Below are 25,631 nucleotides of genomic sequence, written 5' to 3'. Positions count from 1 at the left end.
GCAGCTTGGAAAGTCTCATTTCTAGTTATACTCCAGATGGGTGTTCTCCCCGCACTCCCTTTGCTTTAAACGCTCTTCTGAGTTGCTAAGGGATTCGCCTCTGCTTTGCTATTGGTATCGTTTAAATATTTAATATCACTTGGGCTGTAAGGATGGGAATTTCTTTCTCTTATTTCCATTTCTAGGCCACTCTTCTGTGGGCTGTTCAAATAAATATGTGGATCAATTCCCTCGGAGTTTAGCCCTTCACCTAGTAGGTACAGATTCACTGCAGAATATAATTTGGAAATACAAACCCAGAAATCCTTTGGGGCACATATTCATTTCAGAGTTTACAAAACTGAGTGGTCCAAGTAAGTATTACCTGTAAAAGTAGATTTGAAAAGCAGTAAGAAAACAAGACACAGCTGATAGAAAAGTGGGGGTGGGAAAACCCAGTTTGGTGGAGCAGATCTTGTTCCAAAGATACGATGGGCTGGAAGAATAGTCTTCAGCTACAGGGCATTGCTCTTGGGTTTCCTCTCATCTCGAGTGTCCTCTGTTCCGGGACTAGAAGCTGTTGAGATGCTTGGGCCAGCCACCCCTGAACTGACGTTAACTTTTGTTTTTCTTTTAAATTCTTTTCCCTCATGACAGTTTTTCTTTGCCCTGGACTGCTGAAAGGAGTTTACCAGAGCGAACACTTATTCGAGTCTGACCACCAGTCGGGCGCCTGGTGCAAGGACCCTCTGCAGGCCTCTGACAAGATCTACTACATGCCCTGGACGCCGTACCGGACAGACACGCTGACAGAATACTCCTCCAAGGATGACTTCATTGCCGGGAGGCCGACCACGACCTACAAACTCCCGCACCGGGTGGACGGCACGGGGTTCGTGGTGTACGACGGGGCGTTGTTCTTCAACAAGGAGCGGACCAGGAACATCGTCAAGTTTGACCTGCGGACGAGGATAAAGAGCGGGGAGGCAATCATAGCTAACGCCAACTACCACGACACCTCTCCCTACCGCTGGGGAGGCAAGTCCGACATAGACCTGGCCGTGGATGAGAACGGGCTCTGGGTAATCTATGCAACAGAACAGAACAATGGCAAGATAGTCATTAGCCAGCTGAACCCTTACACATTAAGGATCGAAGGGACATGGGATACTGCCTATGACAAGAGGTCAGCTTCTAATGCCTTCATGATCTGCGGGATTCTGTATGTGGTGAAGTCTGTGTACGAAGATGACGACAATGAAGCCACAGGGAATAAAATAGATTACATATATAACACTGACCAAAGCAAGGATAGCATGGTGGATGTGCCCTTTCCAAACTCCTACCAGTACATTGCTGCTGTGGATTATAATCCCCGGGACAATCTCCTGTATGTATGGAACAATTATCACGTTGTCAAATACTCCTTGGATTTTGGCCCGCTGGATAGCAGAGCAGGTAAGGGGTTTAATACCGAACCAAAAAATCTATTTTTTATTATTATTTATTTTCTGTGTAAAATCGAAGTACACTGTGATCTTACTGATCTGGCTGAGTTGCTGCAAATAAAGGCCCACCACAGACCAATAATGATTATTAAGACATTTATATGTGCAGAATTTTTTTTTGTATCTTAGTTGAAATGAAGTGGACTAAGGAGTATCTACACATAAGTAGCCTGAAACAGTTTCCAAATGCCCATGCTTTTATTCACAGGGGTAGTAGCAGTCTTTTCTCCTGAATCAAATTTCTTTCATGCATCATCAGATCGTTTTCCTTTCTGCAGAAATTTTGACAAAACAAAGTGTGGAAGATGTTGTTGCAAACAGCTGGAGGAAAACTGCCTGCCAGTTTAAATTACGTTGTTTTATTAAGCTGAGGGAGTTTTGTCTTTTTAGGGAAGCTGAGACTAATTGAATATGTGATCATGCACCCACAAGTGTGTGGAGGCAGGAGGAGAATCAACAAAACCCTCTAAATTCTTGCTTTATTTTCTGTAAAGTTTCTCTTTATTTTTTAAAGCATTTCACGACTTACTGTGACTTACTATACTTTACCTTAGAGGATCATCTGGTCCCTAGAGGTTCCCAGCTTTTCCACTTTTTTTCCTGTTAGTTACTTAGGTGTATTCCCTTACCTTTATCGACTCCATCACCATTTTGCAATTATAAAGTTGCCACTTTACTAGTAACAAGACTTGGCCTACACCGTGGTCAAGCTCGTATGATGTTGCAAGAATTTCCAAACAGGATTTTCTCAGTCATGTTAAATGGTTGCTACTGTACTGATGTAGTCATAGTATCAGGTAGTTCTTGTGGTGTACTTTGAAAGGCTGAAAAAGTAAGAAAAAGGCAGAATTAATATAATTTGGACAGTATTCACCTCATAACATGGCTTTTTCTGAAACATTTCTTTTTTTAAGTAAGAAGCTTGAAAGTGGGTGAGTGGATTCAAGGCTTTAGATTGCAAAAGAGAAGTGAAAAGGTTTCTGTTGCTGAGATTTTCTTTTCCTCTGTGCAGTCTATTACCGATATATAATGACAATGGATCAAGAGGTGCTGAAAGAAATTGTGGGTATGAAAATCTGGGGAGTGCTGGAATGAAAGTAGTAAACTGGCAGTGAAATTGTGATTTTTTTTACACAAATGTAAGGAAAGGGAGAAGAAAATCTTGAAGCAGATGAGCAAGAACTGAGTGACTGCTAAGGGGTAGAGATATTTTCCATGATGTTGACCTCTGTAAGATCTGAGATGAGTAAAAAATGACGTAATACTTCTCGTTCTCCTAACTTAATGACAAGCATGTACTTTCTGGGTGGTGGAGTGAAGCAGAGCAATTTGTGAGCTATTGGCTCTCCCCAAGGACTGGAAATCATTTGCATCCCTTCCATTTCACAGAGTTTCTCTTCTTTTTAGTATAGTACTTCCTGGTATTATAATGGAATCTTTTCTGGTGCTTTGCATGTGGTGACCATTGTTAGTAATAGCATCTTTAATACAATCTTTAAAAAAAGGGTTTAATCAGTGAAAAACCTAAAAAATGGGAAAAAACCTATTAGGAAAAGGTGATCGTTCTCCCTTTTTTGCAGTGTAAGATGGTGAAATGGGAGAATAGGTGAAAACCTTGCAGGGGGCTGAAAATCTGTGAGGTGCAAGGATTTGATTTACATTTGTGTCACTTTGGTTTGAAGTCCCTTTAGTTTCATTCTGATTTGAAGCCCCTTTAGTTTCACTCTGATTTGGACCCAGTGTGTCACATAGGAAGCTGAAGCAGTTCTTAGTTTTGAATGATGGGTATGAGAGACTTAATCTGGTGTCAGGGAATCTGGTGAGTCTTCTCTGACATTCCCTGTGTGCAATTTTTTTACAAAGCATTGTAATATGGACAAACAGCTGAATTTTACCTTCAGTTTTCTTCTCTGAAAATTGTTGAGATTTCCTTTCTGGCAAAACTACATAAGGATCCTGTTGCCTTACTATTTTACAAGTTGAGAGGACTTTTGAGAGGTCTGCTCTGACAGCAGCTGAATTTTTTGATGAAAAAAATTGAATGGGCCAAGACACTTCAAAAAGAAGGGAAAAAACTTCACTAAGGGAGTTTACTGCTCCATTACCCACACAGCCTGATTAGTGGGAAAAATTTTTTATGAATCAATGAAACAGAAGCACTGATTTAGAGTTGAACATGTAGGCAAATAGTTGCTTGACATCAGGCTTTTTTGCATAGAGGAGGCAGGAGACCAGGTCTGTATGATGCTTTCTCTTCCAAGTTCATTGCAACTCATTTTCGGGTTAGCACCAAATTTCATGGTGCATTGCTTTACATGTAACACTAAATATCTGGTTGGCTTAAATCCAGCTCCTCCACCAAAGAGCAGGAACAGAAGCTGATACAACCCTGTGAAAGCAGTGAAGAATTTTTGGTGGGTTTTTTTTTGTTGTGGTGGTTTGATTTTTTTGTTGGTTTGGTTTGTCTGGGGGTTTTGTTTGTTTGTTTGTTTGCTGAGTTTGTGGGGGTCTTTTGGGTTTTTTTGGGTTTTGTTTTGGGGTTTTTTTGGGGGTTTTTTTTGGGTTTTTTTTTCAGAGTGGATTGTGGATATGTGTTTGTCTTCTCTTCAGAAATCACCAGTATTTCTCTGTATTATAGCCATGTTCAATGCAGGCTGTTCCATAGTGGTACAATTTGAGTAGCAAAATTTGTAAACTATATCAGCTTAATTAGAAAAGAAAAGAAGGACTGTAAAATTGATGGGTTGAACATATGGGTTGTTAAAAAACAATTAAGGGTGAAGTTTCAGAAGAGCTCTTAAAACTAAAAATTGATCATAACAAGAAAAGTGAAATATTTAACTACCTAAATAGCCAGTAAAATATTTGAAATCATTTGCATCATACATTTCAGGGATATCTAAAATAAAATACAGGTTCTGGGGAGTGCAGTTTACCTAGAATCAAGCATTTCCAGTCTTTTCCCAAACTGTCCAGAAATACTAGGAGTTGGCAGGAGTAGCTTAATTTGTAGAAAAGGCAATGCTCACATCCCCTTGCTCTTCACATTGTCTAATCATTTTCTGTGATTTTTAATTAAAGATCTATGCATGTAGGTTTGGAATATATTTGAAATCTTGCTGTTGCAGAACATCTCTCACCTACTGTTTAAAAAAATGGTCTTTTACTCTTTGGAGAGAGTGAGTGTTAAATCCTGGAGTTTCTGTGCTCAGCTTCTGCAGCAGTTGAACTTACCAGGCAAAACAAACTATTTTCAAGTGCTAAAAGCTGAGTTTAGCTGATCTAGAGGCAATTCAAGGCTCTTGACAGAATTAAACCCCTATTGTTCGTTTTTCTCAGAAATGAGAAAAGCTGCATTTTAAAGTTTTACCCCACTCTTTTTTTTTTTTTTCCCCTTTTGTCTGGGGTTGTTTCTCATTTATGCCAAAAGGGGCTTTGAAAGCAAACACTCCTCAGTACGTGCAAGTCCCAAGAAACCTGTCATTAATGTCTGCCCTCAAGAAGAGACCTTGAAGATACCAAAATCCTTTGAAGTGTATTTTTTCGAGCTGTTTGGCCTTAAAATGAGCTTTTTAGGGGATGCTTCTTCAAAAATGCTCCTGAGTTTTTGGGTTATTTCTTTGTAGCTTCTATTGAGTTTTTGAATTTAAAGCATTAGTAAGGATAGCTTTGCACCTTTCCTCATTCTTCGAGAAGTTAAACCCAGAAGAGTATTCAGGTTTTGGTTTGGTTTGGTGTTTGGGGTTTGTTGTTGTTGTTGTTTTGGTTGGTTGGTTGGTTTTGGGGGTTGTTTGTTTGTTTTTGTTTGTGGTTTGTTTGTTTGTTTTATGTGTCCTATTAGACATATACAGAGAGGTAAACAGAAGGCTGTAGTGACAGGATGAAAATTTTCTGCAGCCTAATTAGTTGATATTCACTAGAGTTACCTGTTTTAATCATCACTCACTTATGATACGTTCTGTGCAAATAAACACAAGAAAATATCAACAAGCCTTCCTCTCCAAAAGGTGAAGTGCTCCCATCCTGCTTCCCAACACTGTGCTGCATACAAACACACATCTCCCGGATCTGTGCCTCAGCTCCTCCCTGGACACCAGCCACAGGTTCCTGGGCATCACAGAGACCACCGGTTCTGTCTTTTGAAGGTTTAAAAGGTGCCCCAGTGCTAGCAGCTCTTGCCAGGGCTCAGGATATGCTGACAGAGCATTTGGGTGCTTAAGTGGGGACTGGGTCCTGTCCTGTAGTAGAGAAGTCCAGGGAAGAACTTGAACCAAGTTAAGTATCCCTTTGTGCATACTTTGGCCTTGGATGTGGCAGCAGCCAAAGTTACATGGAAACCCAGTTACATGAGAAACGCAGACCTCCTGTTTCCGAGAAGGTGTTCTAAATTATGTCCAGGAGACCCAAGTATGACTATATGGGCTGTTCCATGGATATGTGAAATCAATAAATAAATAAATATGACCATTACACAGGGAAGATGCTGCTATGATATGTAGGACTTTCAATACAGCCTAAATGTGCTTAAGTGGCTTCCACACATTTCATATTAACACTGTGGTCAGCCATTCTGGTAATCAGATGTGATACAGAAATTACAAGGATATCTTTGATATTTTAAGAACTTAAGAGGGTGCATGTCAAACTTTTATTTTCCACATTTTGTCAAGTATTGTGGGATGCTCTCTTGACATGTGATTGCAAGTATTTTATTCAGTCAGAATGCTTGGGCTGTTTTTGTGGTTTTTTTCTTCCCGAGGCAGTTCCACAATGCAGATGAGGTGAACTGTCTGTCCTTATAATATGCTAATTAAGTGCGTTTGTGTCTTGAGTAAAAGAAGTGGCAGCATGGTGATGAATATGGACTTTAAACACATATGACACCTCATTAAAATGTAATTTTCACATCATAAATCTGAGGTCTTGCCTTTGACAGCTGAGTAATGTGGGCAGTGGGCAGAGGAACCTGAAGGTTTCAAAGCTGTCACGTGCTCCTCATATGTAGCTGGGAACTGCTTCCCGCGCTGCTCGCCTCCGACACCCGACTTCCTTGCCTAGGAACGCATCAAAAGGGCTACGGAATCTTAAATCCCACTTGTGCACAGGATATGAATTGCTATCGCTTCAAGAACCCGTGTGATAAGCCATGTTTGCTATCTCCAAAGTTGAATTTGGGCTGCATTTTAAAAAGCCATCTGAGCCTTTCTGATGAGCAGGTTCTCCTGGTGGACAAAGGCCATTTTTTAGGGAGCTGCTGAGTGTTTAATTGCTGCTTCTCCTGTGTTTTTACTTTCCAGTTGCTTTCCTCCCACCTAGGAGCGTCCCTGACTCTCTCACTCCTGATCCTCCTCATTGCTTACAGTGACAGCTGCTGGTTGCACAGTGTTGCTGGAGGCTTTCAGAGAAGACAAGCTCTTGCTTTCTGCTAAACGTGTAGTGTGGCTGGAGCCCTGGCTTTTATCCACCAGTATTTGCCCACATATTTGTGTTCCATTCAGTCAATGAATATTTCAGTCCCTTTTTGCTATCTAAAACAAAAAGAGATGTCTAGGTTTGGAGGTGAAAAAAGAAGAACATCTTTTACAGCAAGGCAGGCCTTTCAGCCTACATTTGTTGGGCAGAAAGTACCTTAAGCTCAGAGGGATGGGAGGACAGTCAGTATTGCATTCATACTCCATTTTTTTTTTAGGCCTGATCTGTCGCTTAATTTTTATCCTGTTTTAAATTTGTCCTCTTTGTAAAACAGTGTTTGAACAAAAAATATCAAAAAGCATCATACCACACTAGACTTCTGAAATTAGGGGTTTCTGCTTTCTGTCTGGAAAGCTGGAGTTTGAACTCTTTTGTCTACATTCTCATGAAAAAAACCCTTTAAAAGTGCAATATTCGTCAGCTTCAAAATTATCCCTTTGCAGAGTGTGTCATAAATATTAATACTGCTTGGTTAGCACAGTGGGAGAGACTTCAGTGTCTCATCAGTACGAATAAATATGTGGTTGCTCCTTTTTCCTAAATAAAACTACCATGGAACAGCAGATAACTTTGCCAGAGCTGGAGCAGCCTTCCTTCCCTTCCTGTTCTGAGGCACCTGTTTAAACCACCCTGAGAAAATGGTGCAGCAGACCTAACCCACCCATGAGCTAAATTGGGATAATGCTGGTATCCTTGTAGGAGGTCAGTTGTTGCCATTGCCTGTACCCATGGGCTGGGGTCCTGTTCCCATGGGAGTGCTTGGGGACTGAGCTGATGAGCAGCCAGGATGGTTGAAGCAGAGGAAGGGCTAGAAGAGACCAAATGATTAAGCTAAACTTCACTTTCAAGCTTCAAAACAAAAGGAGGCCTGAGGCTTCAGCACTTCATAATCCTGTCAAACACCGTGAGAGGGAAAAGGACCTTGCCAAGAATGTGCCTGAAAAGCTGAGACAGCTGTTTCTGGCAGCAAGCATGGGATGCAGATAGGGGGGAGATTGCATAGGAGAAAAAGCATTAAGTGCCACTGAAGGATAGTGGCTTTTCCTCTTCTGCAGTGAGTTCCTCAGTGTGAGGAATCAGCCTGAGTAGTGATTTGTTGTTATTTCATTGAGTTCGAGACCACCGAGTCATGCTGACATCAACTATGGCTTATCAGTCCTGTGCCAGTACTTTGCACCAAACCCAGCTGTGAATGTGCCAGCACGTTGGGTTAGAGCTGTTTGCCAGCAGCAGGGAGCAAGAGGTGACACATAGCAAATGTCCAAGGCTGCTTTTTGCAGGAGAAAGGGACTGCATTGTGTACTAGCAACAGCCTTTGGGTGTTGGGTTTTTAGTGATTAGTCAATCATTTATCTCTTGGCCAGCAGATTTAGCTGGCTTGTGTGCAGTGATGGGGGTCTGCATGGGCTTGGGGGTTTAGCCCAAGAAGAGACTCCTGAATGTTCCATTTTTGAGCTGTTGCCTCTGCCAGCTCCTTTCCTCCCAGCCCAAACCAAGATTATAATCTTCTAGGCTTTTTCTCAAGACATTACCCTTTCAATGTAGGTTATATCTGTGCACCTTGAGGTCCTATATGGTGCAAACACCTTCTGCTCCTTGAGGTTCTGTGTGGCCTGGCTGTAGAGCCACTAGCCTGGCTTGGAACAAGGTTAGCCTGGATTTTCTTTTTTGGCTACTGCGTTTTTGAATTGAGCAGCCTTTATTCCTGCTCCCTACTGAAAATACTTCCACCACGGTAGCTCACGGGTCTGGATTGCTCTCCTCCCTCGTCTGCCACTGATTGTGTTTGTTCTGAAAATTACTAGTGCAATATTTTTAGCAACACTTATTAAGACTCTTCTCCTAAAGTCTAGTTCAACGTTGCTAATTAACATCTTCGATGCCACCAGCACTCTGCAGTGCTTCTATGCCATGTTTCTTTTTTTTTTTTTTTTTTTTTTTTTTTTTTTTTTTTTTTAACTGAGAAAGCAGATATGCAGATATGGATGCCCTCCCATATCCTCCTTTAGAGTCAAAGCAAGGAGGGGGAGGTGTTGGATGCCCTTCTTTCTGCCTTGATACTCAGGTTAAAGAAGAGTAAGGAGCTCTTTGGGAGTCTGAACCTTTAAGGGGAGGCTTTAAAGAGCCTTCCCTTGACTTCAGGCAGTTGTGGTGATATCATTAGCATGTCTCCATCCTTCAGATGTGGCAGCAAGTCAACTTTCCAGAGGTATATCAGTGCTGATAAAAAGTAGCCCGAGGCATGTATGAGGAATGGAAGGGTCAGCATTATCCTCATAAATCCAGCTGAATTCTCATAGTAGGGTTGGATTGGGTTGATTACTGACAGGAAGGGAATTCAGGTTGAAGGGGAAAAAAAAAACTTGGTAGATAGTTTGAAAACCTCCAAGTTCAGGGAAAAATGGGACCAGCCATGAAGGGCTGTAAAATACCCCTGAAAGGGGAACACAGATTCCAGAAAGAAAGAAGTAGTAAGCACTTCAAAGCACTCCTTCTGAAAGTGCCTTTTGTTATTAGTAACTACACTAAATCAACAGATGGAATTGTTGATTTCTTTCAGGTGAGTCCACCAGGTGTGCAAAAGTAAAGGTTGATAAAATGACAAACTTTCTGGGACAAAATCCCAGAAGAGCTTCAACTTAGCTTTTATTCCGATAAATCCTCTGAAGCTGGTGGGAGTTTGAGCTACGGGCTTCAGGAGTGAGTATGCAGTGGATTGCTGTTTGCCCTGGAAGGAATTGCATTTTTCCAGTGAGAGTCTTTTTGACCTTCTGATTTGTGTCTGAAGCATCCAAAGAGAATATAAGCTGGAATATTGTAAGAAAATGGTAAGCTGGAACAAATGGCAAATATCCATATGAATTTGAGTTGCAATATCTGCCTTACATTTTTATGTTGAAAAGGTTGTTTTTTAAGGGTATGCTCATGACTGGAGGGCAAGCAGGCAATAAAGGCTTAGGTGAACGAGATGTGTCCAAGAAAACAATGTCATGATTGTTCACTGTAACAGGATTTCTTCAGTGAAAATGGGATTTTTGTTTGATTAAAATGTGCTGAGAGGAAAGAGGACTTAAGGCAAGTTTCACTGAAATACGGGATTCAGTTTGAAAAGACTGGCACTGAAGAGCCAAACCAGCTGTTTCATGTTACGTAGCTCCTTGGATCTGTTTTCACAAAGTACCACCTGCTTGAGACTCAGAAGGGAGGGGGGAAAAAAAAGGCAAAGAAACATCAGAGCTGAAAAGTATAGAAGTTATACACTGGTCATGACAGAAGATGGGAAAATCGGCTGCTTTTATACCAGTTTGAGCTGGCTAACTGGGGTGCCATTCATGCTTCCCTCAAATAGCTAGAATAAATTAACACAACCACTGGAGAGACGAGGCATTAGGCAGCTCTGCAGTTCTTTTTCATCTGTTGATGTTTGGGACAGAGACAGGGGAAGGGCTGTCTAAGCTGCAGGCAGAGAGAAAAAGCAAAGGCAACATCAAGTATAGACATGCCAGCAGAGATGAAGTCCTTACCCCACTCCTAAGATCTTTCCAACCTACCATGTGAAGGAAAGCTTTTGTGAGCCCCCATGGACTGGCCTTTGGTTGTTCTTCTGTGTTAAATTATTCCCTCTATCCAAGGCGTGCTTGGAGGATGCTGTGGCTCACCAAGGTCGATCAGCCTGGATTCATGTGATGCTTTGCATTCTTGTACCGCCAAATTAAGCAAATGACTGGTGATTGGTGATGTTAATGTGAGCACTGAGGCTCCAGGAGGAGGGAAATGCTGAGGGAAAACTGCACGAAGCAAAAAAAAGGAATTTTTTTTTTTTTGAAGGAGGGATAATAAAATATATTTGCTTGATAGGAGCATATTGAGTACCTTGGTGGCATTAACGGCACTGAATATTTCTGGCCTTCTCCTCCTAAGTGGTTGCTTTTCTCACTGGTCGGTCACTGCCAAGTTTTTTCTTGGTGCAATATTGAGTGTGTTACAAGTTATTCACGAGAAATATCCTTGGAATGACTGGAACAGATTTTATTGATGAAAGCATTGTGCTCTTCTCCATGGTAAGTATCCGTTGAGTAAAGGATGCCATCACCTGAAAAACCAAGCCAAGGGGGAGAGTGCTCTGGCAAGTTTCTGGTTGATTTGTACAGTTTAAGGTGAACATTCATCCAGCATTCTGCTGGGAGGAGTGCCTGTGGCTGGTGCCTTGCTTGTAAATGTAAGCTCTCTTTATGGGTAAATCAAGCCTCCTCCTGAGCTCGGTGGGGAGTAAATGAAGCTTTTGGGTAGCCTAAAACTGCATGGTCAGAACACAGTGTTGTGTAAGGCTGCTGTAATGTGGTTTTTTTCATATAAATGAGTTCAAATTGACTCTGGTATGAGGAGTAGAACAGAGAATTAAATTAGATTAATAGATTTTTTAAGACCAGAAGGGACCATTAGCTCATTTAGTCTGACCTCTGTAATGCATTCGATTGGATTTCATCTGCTTCCTCTTCTGCTGAGCCTAATGACTTGACTTTAACTGAAGTGTACCTCCGAGAAAGGCACCCAGACAGTCAGTGCCTTGCTTCACTGAGTGCTTTTCTTGGTTGGATGTTCTCGCCCTTAGTTAAGAGGTAAAATAACATTCGCATTATAAATGTTTTGATTGTGCCTATTTGCATCATACATAAAAAGGTAAAAATGTGTTTCTTGAGTCGTACTCTTTGGACCTTGCTCAGAGAGTACTCTGGAAGTTGCCTTCCAGTGTGACTTAAGTGTGACTTAATGGTAGGTCTGATTTTTTATTTTATTTTTTTTTAAGATCTTAGCAACTTGTTACTGTAGTAGGAAATTCCTGAATAGACCAAGAAAGCAAATAATTCACTAGCAATGAGAAAATATCTTTCTGGGTACTAAAATCAAGAAAGGCTTTTCTTTCAGATGTGTACTTTATGATAAGTGCTACTAAATGTGTGTGTAAACTCTGCTTTCTAAGTAAAAGAAATTAGCAGTCTGCAGAGCTTGCATACTGTTCTCTTAATGCCACTTCCATTTTTATTTGAACCAGAGTGCTAAGGAGTGACATTTAAACCTCGGAGTTTGTCATCAAGTTCTAATTTTCTTCTTGGTGAAAACATCTGTCCATGGGAAAGGGCAAAAATTTGTTACAGCAGTTTTTGCATAAGATATTGAATTATTTAATGCCAAATGTGCATTCTGATTGTTGGCTTGTCTTTTTTTTTCCCACTTCTGTTTCCTATACTCTTTTTAAAGGAGTATACTGGGTAAAAAAAGATGATGTTGATGATGCAAGGAAATTAACTGTAGAGGATACAAGAAGTAAATGGGTAATTAATTAATTGTGTTAAGAGTCTTGTTAACACTAGTTTTTTCACGGCAAAATACACTAGCAAATCCTAGTGGAAAGAGGTTGTGATTTTCTTAATATGCAAACATGAATTTCCTGCACCCAAAAGTGCCTTAATTCAATTTGAAGTACTGTTTTCCTCCAAACACCGTGTTTTGCAATACTTTGGGTAAACTTCACCTTCAGGCACTTCCTTACGGTTAGTGACCACCTGAGAGAGGCTTTGTCAAGGCTGTGGCTTCATTAGATTGAGCGGTGTGAGGGTAGCAGAGAGGAACTTTTGGAGAGAGGAACCCTTAAAATGGGCATGTGTCGAGGAAGGCTAGGGAAGTCCTCCCTTCCCCTTTACTGCAGAGTGTGTGACCAAAATGGTCCTGTGCATGTTTGGAAGTCATTGCCACAAAGTTCTTGGCAAAATGAACATCAGCTGTAACCAAAGAAAAATTACTGGAATTAGCCATAATTACTCCAAAATGTCTTTGGGGCTAGCTGTTATAAGGTAGTGCCAGAGGGAGTTTTGGGCTGTGGGTTTCCAGGCAACCTGATTTGTACATTGAACGTGGCAAGCATCACCTTGCTGAACCATGGCCCCTACGTGTTTCATTAAATCTCCCTGCGATGTCTTGTAGGGTAGGGGGAAGTGATGTGAGAAGTTTCCTTCTACAGTTGGTTAACACTTACTAGTGAGGAATGTCTTGTCTTTAGTGAGAAAAGCCAGAGCTGTAAAAGCAGGTCCTCTCCAGATGAAACTCTTGTTACAGTGACCTGGCTGTCCTCTTCCTACTCCAATTTGAAAGCTGATTTTAACATGCCAAATGAATCATCATAAAAAGTATGACATGCATCAGTGCATTTCTCTAATTCATCTTCCCTGGAAACCTTGGACCCTCTTCTGATAGGTAGTATGTAAGGAAAAATGACACCGAGGGAAGAGGAGGGCTAAGGCAGCCCTTATTTCCACTTGGAATCCACAGAAAACAACCTAATGTTTTTGCCTGAAGTCAGAAAAATGGAGAGGTGGTCAAGTTTTAGGAAGTGCTTTGACTTGCGAGGCAGAGACTCTGGCCAGTCACTGAAGGTGATACTTCCCATAGCTGGCTTGACTTATTGAAATGGCATCTTTGAGGCATTTAGTATAAGTTTTTCCTTGTTTAGAAACCTGTAGCAAAGTCCTTGGGATGTTTCCTGACATGATGTCAATGCTATCTTGTCCCCTCAGTTGTTGATTATAAAAATCTGTTTTACCTGTGCTGGGCTTGTCACTCTCTTACAGCAAGAGATTGATTATTGATTTTTTAATTATTATTTTTTCTTATTATTGCATATTTAGCAATAAAACTAAGTGGTGTTCTATTCCCAGCTGAGTCTCAAAGGAGTGCAACTGTTTCTCATTATAAAGGGGGGAAAAGTAATTAAATTTTGATTATTTTTCCCTTTTGCCCAAATATCTTCACACAGTGCAAATTAAATAAAATTATTTAACCATGACAAGCACTTCTGTCAATTAATCCCTGAGAAGTGAAGCTGGAAAATGTAAGCCACACGCAAGCAGGCAGTCACACACGGATCCTGGAAAAAAGAAACCCAGAGGAGTCTAAGACAAGCATGAGTTAATCAGCCCAACAGAGCCATGAATGGGAGTTTAAGCAATGGTGGCGTCCCTACCAAAGCTGATATGAGCTCTTTGCAGCCTATTTTTTCTTCTTTTTTTTTTTTTTTCCTGATACTCTGAGGAATCTTTTTCCCTTCTGGCTTAATTGCTGAAGATTAATTGAAGTTCAAGAGCTCAGTATTTGTAGTAGCCTTTATACTGAAATTTAAGATGGGTAATTTAACTTTGAATTGATTTTTTTTTTCCTCTTCAATTTGAGCTTTTAGTATGTGCATATTTTTATCTTGGCTACACTTGAGTTTCCTGAATTACAGGCAAGCTTACCAAGAGACATTCATTAGACAAATGTGTTTATTAACAACATAAAAATTGTTGTACTGAAGGCCTGAAAACTGGATCCCCTTATTAAAAAAGAAAATATTTTAGGCAATTCCAGAGCATTAAACAAAAATTTGTCTTTTCTACCTGGCTTTTTATATACCTAATTTCATTACCTATTGAAAAGCACTGATGCTTTTTGCATGGGCTTCAAGGTCAAGGTTAGCCCTGTTTCTGAATTTTAGCAGATTAAAAGCCCCACTTGAAGTCAGTGGCCATGTCCCCAGGAAGCTACTCTTTCCCAGAAAAACCTTGCATCACTTTCACTGGGAGGTTCTCGGGCATCTGGAGAGCCTGACTGACTGTGAGGTGAGGTGCTGACTTGGTGAAAGCCATGCCTGCATCACCGAAATGTTTATTTAGGCCTATTTGCTGTTCATCTTCTTGTATCTGAAATTAAACATTGAGTCTGAAGCTACTGCTGCAGGGAAGCACTATTGACAGTAGTGCTGTGCACACTTCAGATGTATAGATAGATAGATACCTGTGTGTCATTGAGATACATTTGAAAAAGTAGGATTTTCACAGTAAATATACATTTGTTCTCATGGAAGACAGGGACAGAGGAGGGTGTTTTCTCCTTGGACGAAGCTGTCCCAAGCAATTCACATGTTCTAATAGATACAAACATTTGATAGGCTTCCCTGACTGTAGACATCAAGATACGATGCAGGCCTAATTAATTTGATTTTGGACATCACTCCAAATGCAATATAGGGAATTGATATATTTCTATCCCTTTATCTATTTGCTGTCTGATAAAATTCTCTTTTCTAGGCAGGAGTACTTGGGCTTTGGCAAAGCAGTGGAGGTCCTTGGCTCTGTCAGACAGCATCAGCTGGCTAGTACCAAGCTTAGCAGGAGAGGAAAAAGGCCTAGACCCAAGTGAGGCAGCAAGATTGTGAGGGAAGGGAGAGGCTCCAGAACTGGGCGAAATTCCTATAGCTTTTAGTGAAGCAAAGACTCGTTTCTAACTCTAACACAGTTAGACTGTCTGGATTTGTTAGGCAATAGTTTGCAGCCTCTGATGTTTCCAAGTAAAGACGTGGCTTTGAAGAGAAAAGAGCATCAGCCTGATGGAAATTCACAAACAGATTTTCACAGGCTGGAGAGGAATTGGCCAGGTGGCAAATAGGGTGGCAAATAGTTGGGGCACTGCTGCTGTCGGCCTCCTTCTTGTCTATTAAGGCTGAAGGTTTTTTATACCAGCCTGGGGTTTAGATGTAGAAAACTGTACATTTAAACATAGAACATTTTTGTATTACCCATGGGGGGGGAGAAGAAAAAAAAGCAATTCTATGGAAATGAAAGGTTTGATGGCCCTTGAGTCAATATTGTTTGAAAGTCACAATCCTTTATAAATTCCAGTCTTTTCTTTCTGGTCGTAATAAAAATAGATCCTTGCACATCATAATTTCCTTTGGTGAACAGGTTTTTCTGACCTCCTTTTTTTTCTGGTATGAACTGGCATTCTGGCCCCTCAGCCTTTCCAGAAGAATGTGTTGTTGATTTGAGCCTTGTATCCTCGACTCACTGCATTTTTAGACAGAACAGGGACACTGTGGATTATCTACCTAGAGGAGATGTGACAAGGAATATTCCTGGCTTTTCTAGCTATCCCTATAGCTACATCATGTCTGTTTCATACTCTGCCCTTTCCCATAGCCCATAACTTTCATCTGCAAGTGGGAAAATTTGGGAAGACTGAGCAGTGCTTGCTGAACTGCCCAAGGAGTCTTAGGTTTGCTGACCACTGGTTAATAAGATGAATCGCACATCCTGCATTTTGCCTTGGGAGAAAAAGGAGCAAGCGTGCCAAGCAAATTACTGGGTGATTTACTTATTTGCAGTCCTGGGAGGGAGTCTTTATCTTCATAAATCTCATGTTAGGATATGTTTTGTAACTGTGCCCAGTGGTGATACATTTGTCTATGCAAGAATCAGCGCCTTAGCTGTGCATAGGGAGCAGACCTCTGTGGTCCACCCCGGCTGCGTTTGATATCCAGAGTTAACTAAGATTGCCCAGTGTTCATTTATATGCTGAGATGAAGCTCTGTGTTTCATCTGTGTTGCTAGATGCATGGGCTGAGATTCAGCTCCTGGCTGGAACGGAGGGGTTGGCATTAAGCAGGGAGTGCATCGTGTGCCAGGTTTTCTGATGGTTGGGTGCATCGCGCTAAGAGCAAACTAGCGAAGGGAGCTGAAACACAGAGGAAAATGTCACATGCCAGGAGTAGAGGGATGGCAGAGAGGTGACCAGTGGGGTTAACTGTCAGTACGGCCTTTTTTGTGAGAGCTAAGCACAGAGGACTTCGGTTGAAAATCACCCTTTGTGCCTTTCCAGGTTGGCTCTGTGAATACGAGACAGGAATGGATCCAGGCCCTGCATCTTTCTGAGCTCGGCTGAATTTCTTTCTGAATTTTCTGCCATTCTTAGAGCTTGCTTTTCCACTTCATATTGTGGGGTCCTCCTCCTCCTCCAAACGCAGTCTCACCTGAATGCTTGGATGCTCGCAGTTATCCAAGTCATCTAAGTCATCTTCAGACAGTCATGATATTTTCTCCTTTCATTGCACCCCACCGTAAGGTTGTCACCTGCTTTTCTCTGTGCATGTTAGTGCTGCATTCGTAGTATTTTAAATTGAATTCTGGACCTTTGGTCTGAAACTAGATGCGGACCAGAGCACAAAGGTTTTACTGATATCAAAGTTTGTCTACACAATCACTGTCAGCAGCCTATCTTTTGGTTAAACATACTGATCAGTTCTGATGTTTCAAATGCATTAATTTCTCTGCAGCAATTTTCTTAGCTAAAATTTGAGCCACAGGACTGCTGACCTAAAATAACCCTAAGTTCCTCATCCTCGAGACCTCCTATTCAATGAAATTATGGTAGATGTCCATCTACTATCATCTTGAAGATTATAACAGAATTGCCAAATTCTCATTTGTCCTGTGCCCATCGAAAATGTAAGATGCATCAGTTCACTGAGAAGTATTGTATTAATTCAGAAAAGCTTCTGACCACAAATGGGCTGAACATTATAAACAAGTGAAGACTCTTGTGAGCTTCTGGTGGGCAGAGGGATAGCAGCAAGTATCTGCTTGGCTACCTTTTTGCCCAGCTGCCCCTAGAAAAAGAGTCCAGCAATAGCTTGAAAGAGGAAGCCAACACAGAAGATGGGTGCTGCTGATGGCCCATTGCTGCGTTGCAAATCCCTGTGAAGCATCAGTTTTTGCCTCCCTGCACCACGGCTTCTTCCCAGATGAATGCAGTTCACTACTATTTATATCACAGTCCTGTCTGAGAGAGGGCTGGCTCCACAGCTCGCATGGAAAAGTGCAGCCCTGCTGAAGGCAGCGAAGTTGCAGCCACTTGCACTACCAAAGGAATTGGTCTTTTGTCTTGTCATCTCTGCAGCCACAGGGCATGCTGCTCCTTGCTTGCTTAATTGCCAGTTTAATCAAAACCTGACTTGCTGTTTCAAATATGATTCCTCCTGCTGAGCACCTCAGGCTGTCTCAGCAGCTCTGTGTGTGTGTCCTGTGCACACCACAAGCCGCTAAAATGTATGGCTCAGGTTCAGGGTGCTATGAATCTGAGCACACTGCAGCTGCCCAGGTGCTGTGGCTGTGCAGTGATGTTCCCATGCCCAGTTCATCACTCGCCCCCTCGAGAGGTTATCCCAGCATAGCTGGTAGGACTGCTCCAGTGCCAAATCAAGCAGCCTGACTTGGTTACCAGATCCCTGGGAGTTTGGGCTTCTGAGACCGTGTTCTGCTCTAATTTTCTAAATGCCCTCCAGAATATACAAATTTTTCCAAAGACGGCTCTACTGTATAACTTCAGGGCTGTCAGGGCTAGTGACTTCATTGTTGAGCTCAGGGATGGATTATCCAGAGTCTCTGTGTTCACAGGATTTTCAGTTCCATTGAAAAGTATAAAAGTCATCATGCATTTTTAAGTGTAAAGAGAAGTCTTAAAGTATAGGTCCTGAAGTCTTTGAGGCACAGCATAGAAAAGCCTAAATCTCTAATGTTTATTATTTCTTGTGGGTTTTATTTTCCTTTGGTTTAAAAGTTGTAGGATGTAATCTCAGAATTCAGGGGTGCTGCTCCTGCCTTGCACATGCTTGAGACTGAATGTGAAACATCTTTCTGGCACTGATTTTTGAGGAATGTCATTCCAAACACAGAAGAAGGAGGCTTTTTCACTGGTGTTTTTTTTCTTAGCTGTCCTGGGTGCCCTAAGCTTGTTCCAGTCATTTGTAACCTTTGTAATCAGCTTGACTGGGGTATCTGGGGACAACCTGCAGCCCTGCTCATCCATCTTATAAAACACAAAGTGTAGGTATTTGCCCTCAATCCACAGCATGGATACTTTGTTGTCCTCCACTTTTTCTTTCTTCTTTTGTTCCCACTTTTAATTAAAATCTTTCAGTGTTTTCTAAACCTCTGCTTCTCCTGAGCAGAAAGCCACCTTTGTGTCAAATAACAGGCAGCTTCCAATCTGGCTTCTTATCTTTATGAAACTAATTGGAGATTTTTGTCTGGCGTCTTGTGAAGGAAAAGCTTTCAGAGGACTTGCTCCCTGACCAGAGGGATACAGGATGGGATGTCAAGGTCTGCAACCTGCTGTGAAGGTGTTCTTGTCTTTTTTGTGGATGCATTACGGTATGGCTCCCTTGCCCCCCCACAACCAGGGACATTTTTCCTGCCTCTGTTCCTCCCCTCTGTCCATCTTTGCTCCTGTTTGATTTGCCTGGAAATAACAACAGCATGATTCCTCAAATCCAGTAACTTGAGAAGGGAACCCCTAATCTCTAATTAGGACATTCCTGGAGGGCAAGCACAATGAAAGCTTGAACTCCTGCACAAAGAAGTCACCTGTGCCAATGAGCTTTAACACACTTTGGAATGGCAGACTGGCATAGGGAGCAGCACAGCCACCTTCCTCAGTGGTGTTCCCTCCATCCACAGCAGCTGTGGAAGGGAGGTGAACTTTTGGCTGAGGCTTGCCCAGTATTCAGCTGGCTTGCTTGAGGACTTAGATTTAGAAAGCTGAATTTATACTGTTCTGAAGGTGTCAGTGCCATGGTGGGGCCACAAGTACTTCCACAGTGGAAATTTTCTGTCTTTTCTTTAAGCAGATTATGCTGCATAAGAATCCCTCTGCAGGAAGTGGGCTTGTTTGTAATGCAAGTTACTGAAAGCAAAATATTCTTTTATCAGACACTTGTGTCTACACAATTCTTGCTGTAGTGGCCACCAAGCCATTCGACCAATGTTATTCAAAAGTATCATGTCAATCACAGCTGGAATGGCTGATATTACTGGGACTGCAAGGTGCCAACCCAGAAACCATACCTCCCTCTGAGTGTCCCTAAAAGGCACTGAATGCTATTAGATATAACCCCTCAAAAGAAGGATTAAACAGGGTTGCTCTATCCTCTCTCTGATCCAGGTTAATAATAATAATTTAAAAAAAAAAAAAAAAAAAAAAAAAAAAAAAAAAAAAAAAAAAAAAAAAAAAAAGATGTATCCATCCTGGGCTCCTAAACAATGAGGTGGTCGTTACTGGGGCTCAGTGTGAAGCTAATTCTGTAGAATTTAGAATCTCACATAGGTCAGATACCTAATCAGAAATACGTGTGTTCTTTCTTTCTGGCTTAGGTCGCAAGAGGGTGAAGAAAGAAAGAAAGAGCTTCATGTCCCTGATAGAGGCCAGGTTGTCCAGATAATTGAAGCTTGAATTGGTCAGCTCTTCAGTCAAGAGATCATTTAAGAAACCTCAATGCAAAGTTAAGGGCTAGCCTGTTTAGAGGAAGTTTAGTTTGAAGTGGTGGTCAGGGCTAGTATATATATGAATATATAAATCTGTATGTTCATTTAAAGCAACTGAAGGGTTGTATAAAGGGACAAAAATACTTCTCTTGCATTGACTTATTGGGTGATTGTGTTTCAGACGTCATGGAATGTATGACTAAGGACAATTTGAATATTGTAAAGGAAAATACTCTAAACTAAGGCTGTCTGTTAAGTTTACTGCAAGGAACAGGAGCCTGAAGCAGAACAAGCTGAGAGAGTTTTCAGCTGCGCTGAAACGCACAACCTTTTGGGTGTACTTTTCACACTCTGTGGTCTAATTTTCAGTCATGCTGTACGTTTCCTGCAGTCTTTTTGGGGGGTCTGAAAGGCACATCAGAAACGATGTAGGGTAAAAGCCTCTTCCCCTGCACGTATGCAGTTAGATCCTTGGGATCAGGAAATTTGGCAGTGCCTTAGGACCCTTGCCTCAGTGCTGGCAGACAGAGCAGTGCCCCAGCAGACCTGTCTGCTGCCCTAGCAGAGGGCAGACATCCAGCATGATTCATACAGGGCGAAGGAGGCTCAGGCGAGAATTGATTTGTATTATTCAAGGAGTACCAATCAGGATCTTATTGTCTAGGCAGTGTGCAAACTCATAATCAAGACTCTCATCCAAAGGCCTACCGTAACATAATGGGAGCTAAGATAATCCTGAGACATGCTTGAAGGGCCTTAAGGAATACAGGTCCCAAATACAGAATATCTGATGCTAAAAGATTATATTAGACTTTGTAGGAAACATCTGATCTGTACATGTTTGCTGTATGAACCTGTGTTCTGTGTACAGTTATTTAGAAGTCTGTGAGCCCGTGCAGTTTCTGAACCATTGCAAACTTCTCACTCACTGGCCATGAGCAAATAAATAAATGTAGAATCACAGCATGAAGGGAACAGACAGTAAAATCTTCTATGTCATTCCTGATTTTGTAAAGCAATGAAAAGGGACATAATGAAGTTTATAAAGTCCATAGTTGACTTCACCAAAAGTAAAATTCATAAGCTACGGACTTCAAAGCTCTTTGAATCCATAAACCAGCAATTCTGCCTCACAGGTCTTAAAAAAAAAAGGCCACATTGAGCATGGGTCTCCTCAGATAGGTAAAGAGGAGAAGTAAACATCACAGTGTTTTGATAGTTAGCTCAAAAAACTGGAGACTGACCCTATAAGCACCACAGCAGTCACAAAGTTCTAAAACTGTGTTGTATGCAAAGGTGAAAACAGTGCAAAAACAACAAAGCACCAAATTATCTTTGGAAAGCACTTTTGGGCTGCTCGGCATTGCTTCACTTTAGAGGACTGGAGATTTCTGGAGTTCCCAAACGAGGTGATGGAAAGAGATGCTCTTTCACTGACTGTGACAGGAGCCTACTTAATCTTTGCTATAAAGTGGCAAGAGCGCTCTCAGGATTTGGCCATCAAAACTTGTATTCAGAATTGCCACTGGTGCAGAAAGGTTACAGATATATTCACAGCTAGGGACAAGGTTTAAAAATGCTTTGCTTTTATTTTCTTTGGGCTGAGGAAGGGGAAGATGATTTCTAATTATCATATTAAAAAAAAAAAATCCAGTAAGGCTTTCTTCGCATGGCTGATCCAGCAGTTTCCCTGGTATTGGCACTGGAGATAACTCAGGCCTAACTCAGGCCTATAAGCTCAGCTTCCTATGCTGTTCGTGTCTGCACCCAAACTGTGTTGACTCTGTCCTCAGTGGCAGTCAGGAAGTCCATATGCAGTTCCTGTATGTGAATTAGGGAAACTGTTGTGTTCAGATCCTGTATCTGTGTGCAATGGGGAGATGCAAGAGACTTCTGAGACCTTCCTCTTCCTCTCACAGGTTTCTCCAGCCAGCTAGGTTAATGATGAACAGTGCTGCAAAAGTAGACAATCTCCCCTCTTCTCCCCCTTTCCCTGACATTGAACTGGAACATGGATTCTTTAGGAGGCTTTTGATTGAGAGAGAAAACATGAAAACAGAGAAGTCTGTCAGAGTTGGATCAATTTGCCCAAACAGTTCAGTTTTTCAGCTGACAGCATTTTAGCACTCAGAGGGGAGTTGTCAAAATCTCTCTACAGGCAGTCATGTCCTTCATGCTGAGAAATACCTTATATTATCTCAAAAGAGAAGAAAGAAGAAAAGAAAAGAAAAAAAAAAAAAAGAAAAAACAAGATGGCTTACATTCCTGTTCTTTTAGGTCATGGGGAAAATACCCACTCTTGTTTCATTTCTTCATCAAATCATGTCATGTTAATCTCATTTGCTGCTTGATCACTCACTTTGACATGGAGTCTGTCCCCTCTTGCAGTGTCCCCTGCACCGCAGCTGAGGCTTGGCAGCAGGCAGGAATGCAGAGCCAGGGAGGGAGCACTGCTTGTCTCAGGGCTCCTGATGCAGATCAGAAGAAGTGATTAATGTAGTTAGGGTGCACTGACCCACTCAGAAAAGAAAACAGATTACTCGTCTCTTTGCACTTCCTTAATGAAAGCAGTTGATAAAAATACCTGTAATGAAGAAGATGGTTTGATGCTTTATTATCTGACAGCTCTTTCTGGGCTGCAGTCGCAGTCAGGAATAGTTAGAGAAACCCATGTGAAATAAGATTTAAGGTTTACATGTTGTATTGGCCAGATAGCAACGGAGGATGGAGTTGACGAAGCTGGACAGGAGGATGCAGGTTGGGAGGCAGGGAATTAGGCCTGTGATGAAATGAGGGCTCACAGCAGAAGTACAGGAAGGACCGGGGAGGTACAGCATGGGAATGGAGATCGTGCTACACATGCAGAGATATAAATGTTGGAAAATAAAGACAAAATTGGAGGGGACATCTGCTATAGGCTATCACAAATGGAGGCAGGCGAGAGTGACAAATTCTTGGACCACATCACGCAGTATCTGAAACTACCAGACACTTCAATTACTGTCTCCAGGCTGGTGACTCACAGATCTACCTGTCTGCTCTGGACGTGTCTCCTACCTCATAATCCAGCATCTCAGCTGATTTCTCTGACAACCCCCCTGTATGCTTTGCCACTGAAATTTAAGCTCAGCATGGCAACAGCTACTGTCTGATTTCTTGTTCTCCCCCACTGCTCCTCTTTCTGCATGAACAAGAGTAGCATAAGTAAGAGAATGACACGGCTGTGTCCCAAGCTCTGCCTGTGAGTTGTGTGCTGTAACGCATTTGGCTTTCATTAAACCCCTTGACCTGGAGTTGCTCTCTAAATTGTGCTGGCAGGTGAATTTAAAGCTGTCTGAAAGGCAGTGAAGGAAAGTTGCAGTTGGTGGGAGTCTCCCTGGGGCAAGGAGGGAGTCTGGTGTGGGGGTGGAGGGGTCAGCCAGATACAATGCCACTACTGTTCCCAGGTGTGGCTCTATGTTACGGTTAAACTGATAGCTGTCCCCATCCCACCCCTGGCTCTTCTAGTCTTGCCCTCTCCTTTGCTTCAGATCTGGCAGTGCTGCTGCAGCAGCCTGAATTGGTTCTGCTCATTGAGCTAGTGGAAAACTAGTAATTATTGTTTTCAGTGGGGCATTTTCCGTCAGATCAACTCTACCTCGCTCTGTGTTTGCATTAATTGCCAGAGCTGCTCCAAGAGAGGAGATGGGAATGTCTAGCCATGTCACAGGGGAGAGGAAACTGCTGTGAAATGGTTCAGCTCTAACAGCTGCACCCAGCTAAAAGAGATGGAGGAGAAAATAAATAGTCAGCAATATTCCTGCCCCCAAAGAAAGGGAAAACCAAACCAAAATCTTCTGATGATGATATCTGCTGCTCAGCGTCTGATAGTGTGAGGTGGACAGTCCCAAGGACATATCTTTCAAAGCAGTATAAGAAATAACTTTTCCTTTGCAGGAGATAAACTGAATGGCTTTTGCTGGGTTTTCCCTAAACTTCTCCATCCCAAGTGTTTTCAGGCGTACCTGAGGCAGAACAGACTGGGCTTGACCCACTAAGGAGGTTGGAAACATCCTGTTTGACTTTTGGGACAAGAGCTGAGTAAGGACATCAGGAGCTGGCACAGAGCTCTTCATATCAGATTCAATCTCTGAGAGAAGGCCAAAAAATCTTGCTGGGTTTTGCTATATTCACCATTGCTAAACCCACTTTAAGTGGTTTGTGACCAGTATTTGTCATCTGCTCCAGGGCTCTGAGGACTGCATTGCTCCAAATCCCTCTGTTTCCTCTGCTCCAAAGTCCTTCTTTTCTTCTCCCATGTTTTTCAGTACAGATGAGTGATAAATTGTATTTCAGAGTGAGCACATCTGGGAGGGGAGGAAAAATTCAACGTGTCAGGTTTCTTTTGCCTGCTGGGTAAGCCTTTGGAGAGACAAGGTCAAAAAATGTGCAGCCCTGGAGGTCAGGTCTCTGCTTTGGGCACTGGGGAAAGCTGGCTGGATGCAGCCTTCCTACATGTGCTGCCATATGGCAGGGGTCAGGGAAGACAGGAGATAAGTTTAACACAGTTTAATTATCATAGCACATGTGAAATATTTCCCAGGTGTTTTAGTTCTTCTTTCCCAGCCTTTATACCAGGCTCTTGTACCACAGGGTAGATTTTGGAATGTGCACTGCAAGATAAAGAGCATCACTGGAGCCAAGGTGCTGCTAAATCAAATGTTTTAAGTCCTTAACAGAAGGATGAGATTCATCTAAAGACACAAATTACAATGACCACACGTCAAAACGAGGAATCCTAGTGTGACTTGAAGAAGATCATTCACCTCTGACTTCAGCTGGAACTTGAGTTTCTGAGTCCTAAATACTCCTTGGAAAATACATGTCTGCCACTAGTGAAAAGCTTCCAGTTGTTTGACCTGCTATAATACTCAGTTTTTACCTATTCCCTTGGCATTGTTTTTGTCCTTATTGTACCCTGTAGCTCAAACCTAGCCTTGGCCATCTCGGGTAGTGCCTGTCACATGCGGGACAGCTTGGTCATCAAAAAGGGTCATTTTGATTTCCTTCCTCTCATGGTTAGGGCTGTTTGTTATGACAAATTAAAAGCAGGAATAGTACTACCTAATACGTCTAGGCCAGCCTCTGCTCACACAGACACACTGCCAGATGCTGCTTTTGCATTTGCATTTACTCTAGAACATGAGATGCATGTGTGACAGGGACTTAGCCAAACATCTTCCCAGTTTACCCCTTTCCCCGCATTCTTCATTGCACTTTCTTCCTCACATCCAAGGTTGTCTTTGCATTTGGCAGCTGCCTTGACTGAGCCTGATGTTTACTTTAGTACTGGGAAACGGCCATAGCCCACTGAGGCTGCTGGTGTTGTTACCCTCTGTTTCCAGCAGGCAGACATGACCAGGAGTCAGCTGTCCCTCATGGAAGCCACACTGCAGGTACCCTGCTTTTTCCTGCTGCAGTGGCTTTAGTCTTGCGATAGTTCCCGGTATGAAACGCAAGATGCAAAATGGCCATAGAACAGAAATAGTGTAGTCAGAGAGTTCTT

At 42.2% G+C, this 25,631-nt stretch overlaps 1 protein-coding gene across 8 annotated transcripts in view; it reads left to right on the top strand.

The window, feature by feature from the left end:
• ADGRL3 (adhesion G protein-coupled receptor L3) overlaps positions 1–25,631 on the top strand; it is a 491,700-nt gene that overhangs the window by 316,657 nt on the left and 149,412 nt on the right. For all 8 annotated transcript variants that reach the window (XM_063423663.1, XM_063423656.1, XM_063423662.1 and 5 more), the window contains one exon: positions 637–1,437. In XM_063423663.1, the coding sequence (XP_063279733.1) occupies positions 637–1,437 (801 nt within the window). The remainder of the gene's footprint in view (positions 1–636; positions 1,438–25,631) is intronic.

This window comes from Prinia subflava, chromosome Z, assembly GCF_021018805.1.
Source record: "Prinia subflava isolate CZ2003 ecotype Zambia chromosome Z, Cam_Psub_1.2, whole genome shotgun sequence".
In the NCBI taxonomy this organism is placed as follows: Eukaryota; Metazoa; Chordata; class Aves; order Passeriformes; family Cisticolidae; genus Prinia; species Prinia subflava.
This window is presented reverse-complemented; position numbering and strand designations above follow the sequence as displayed.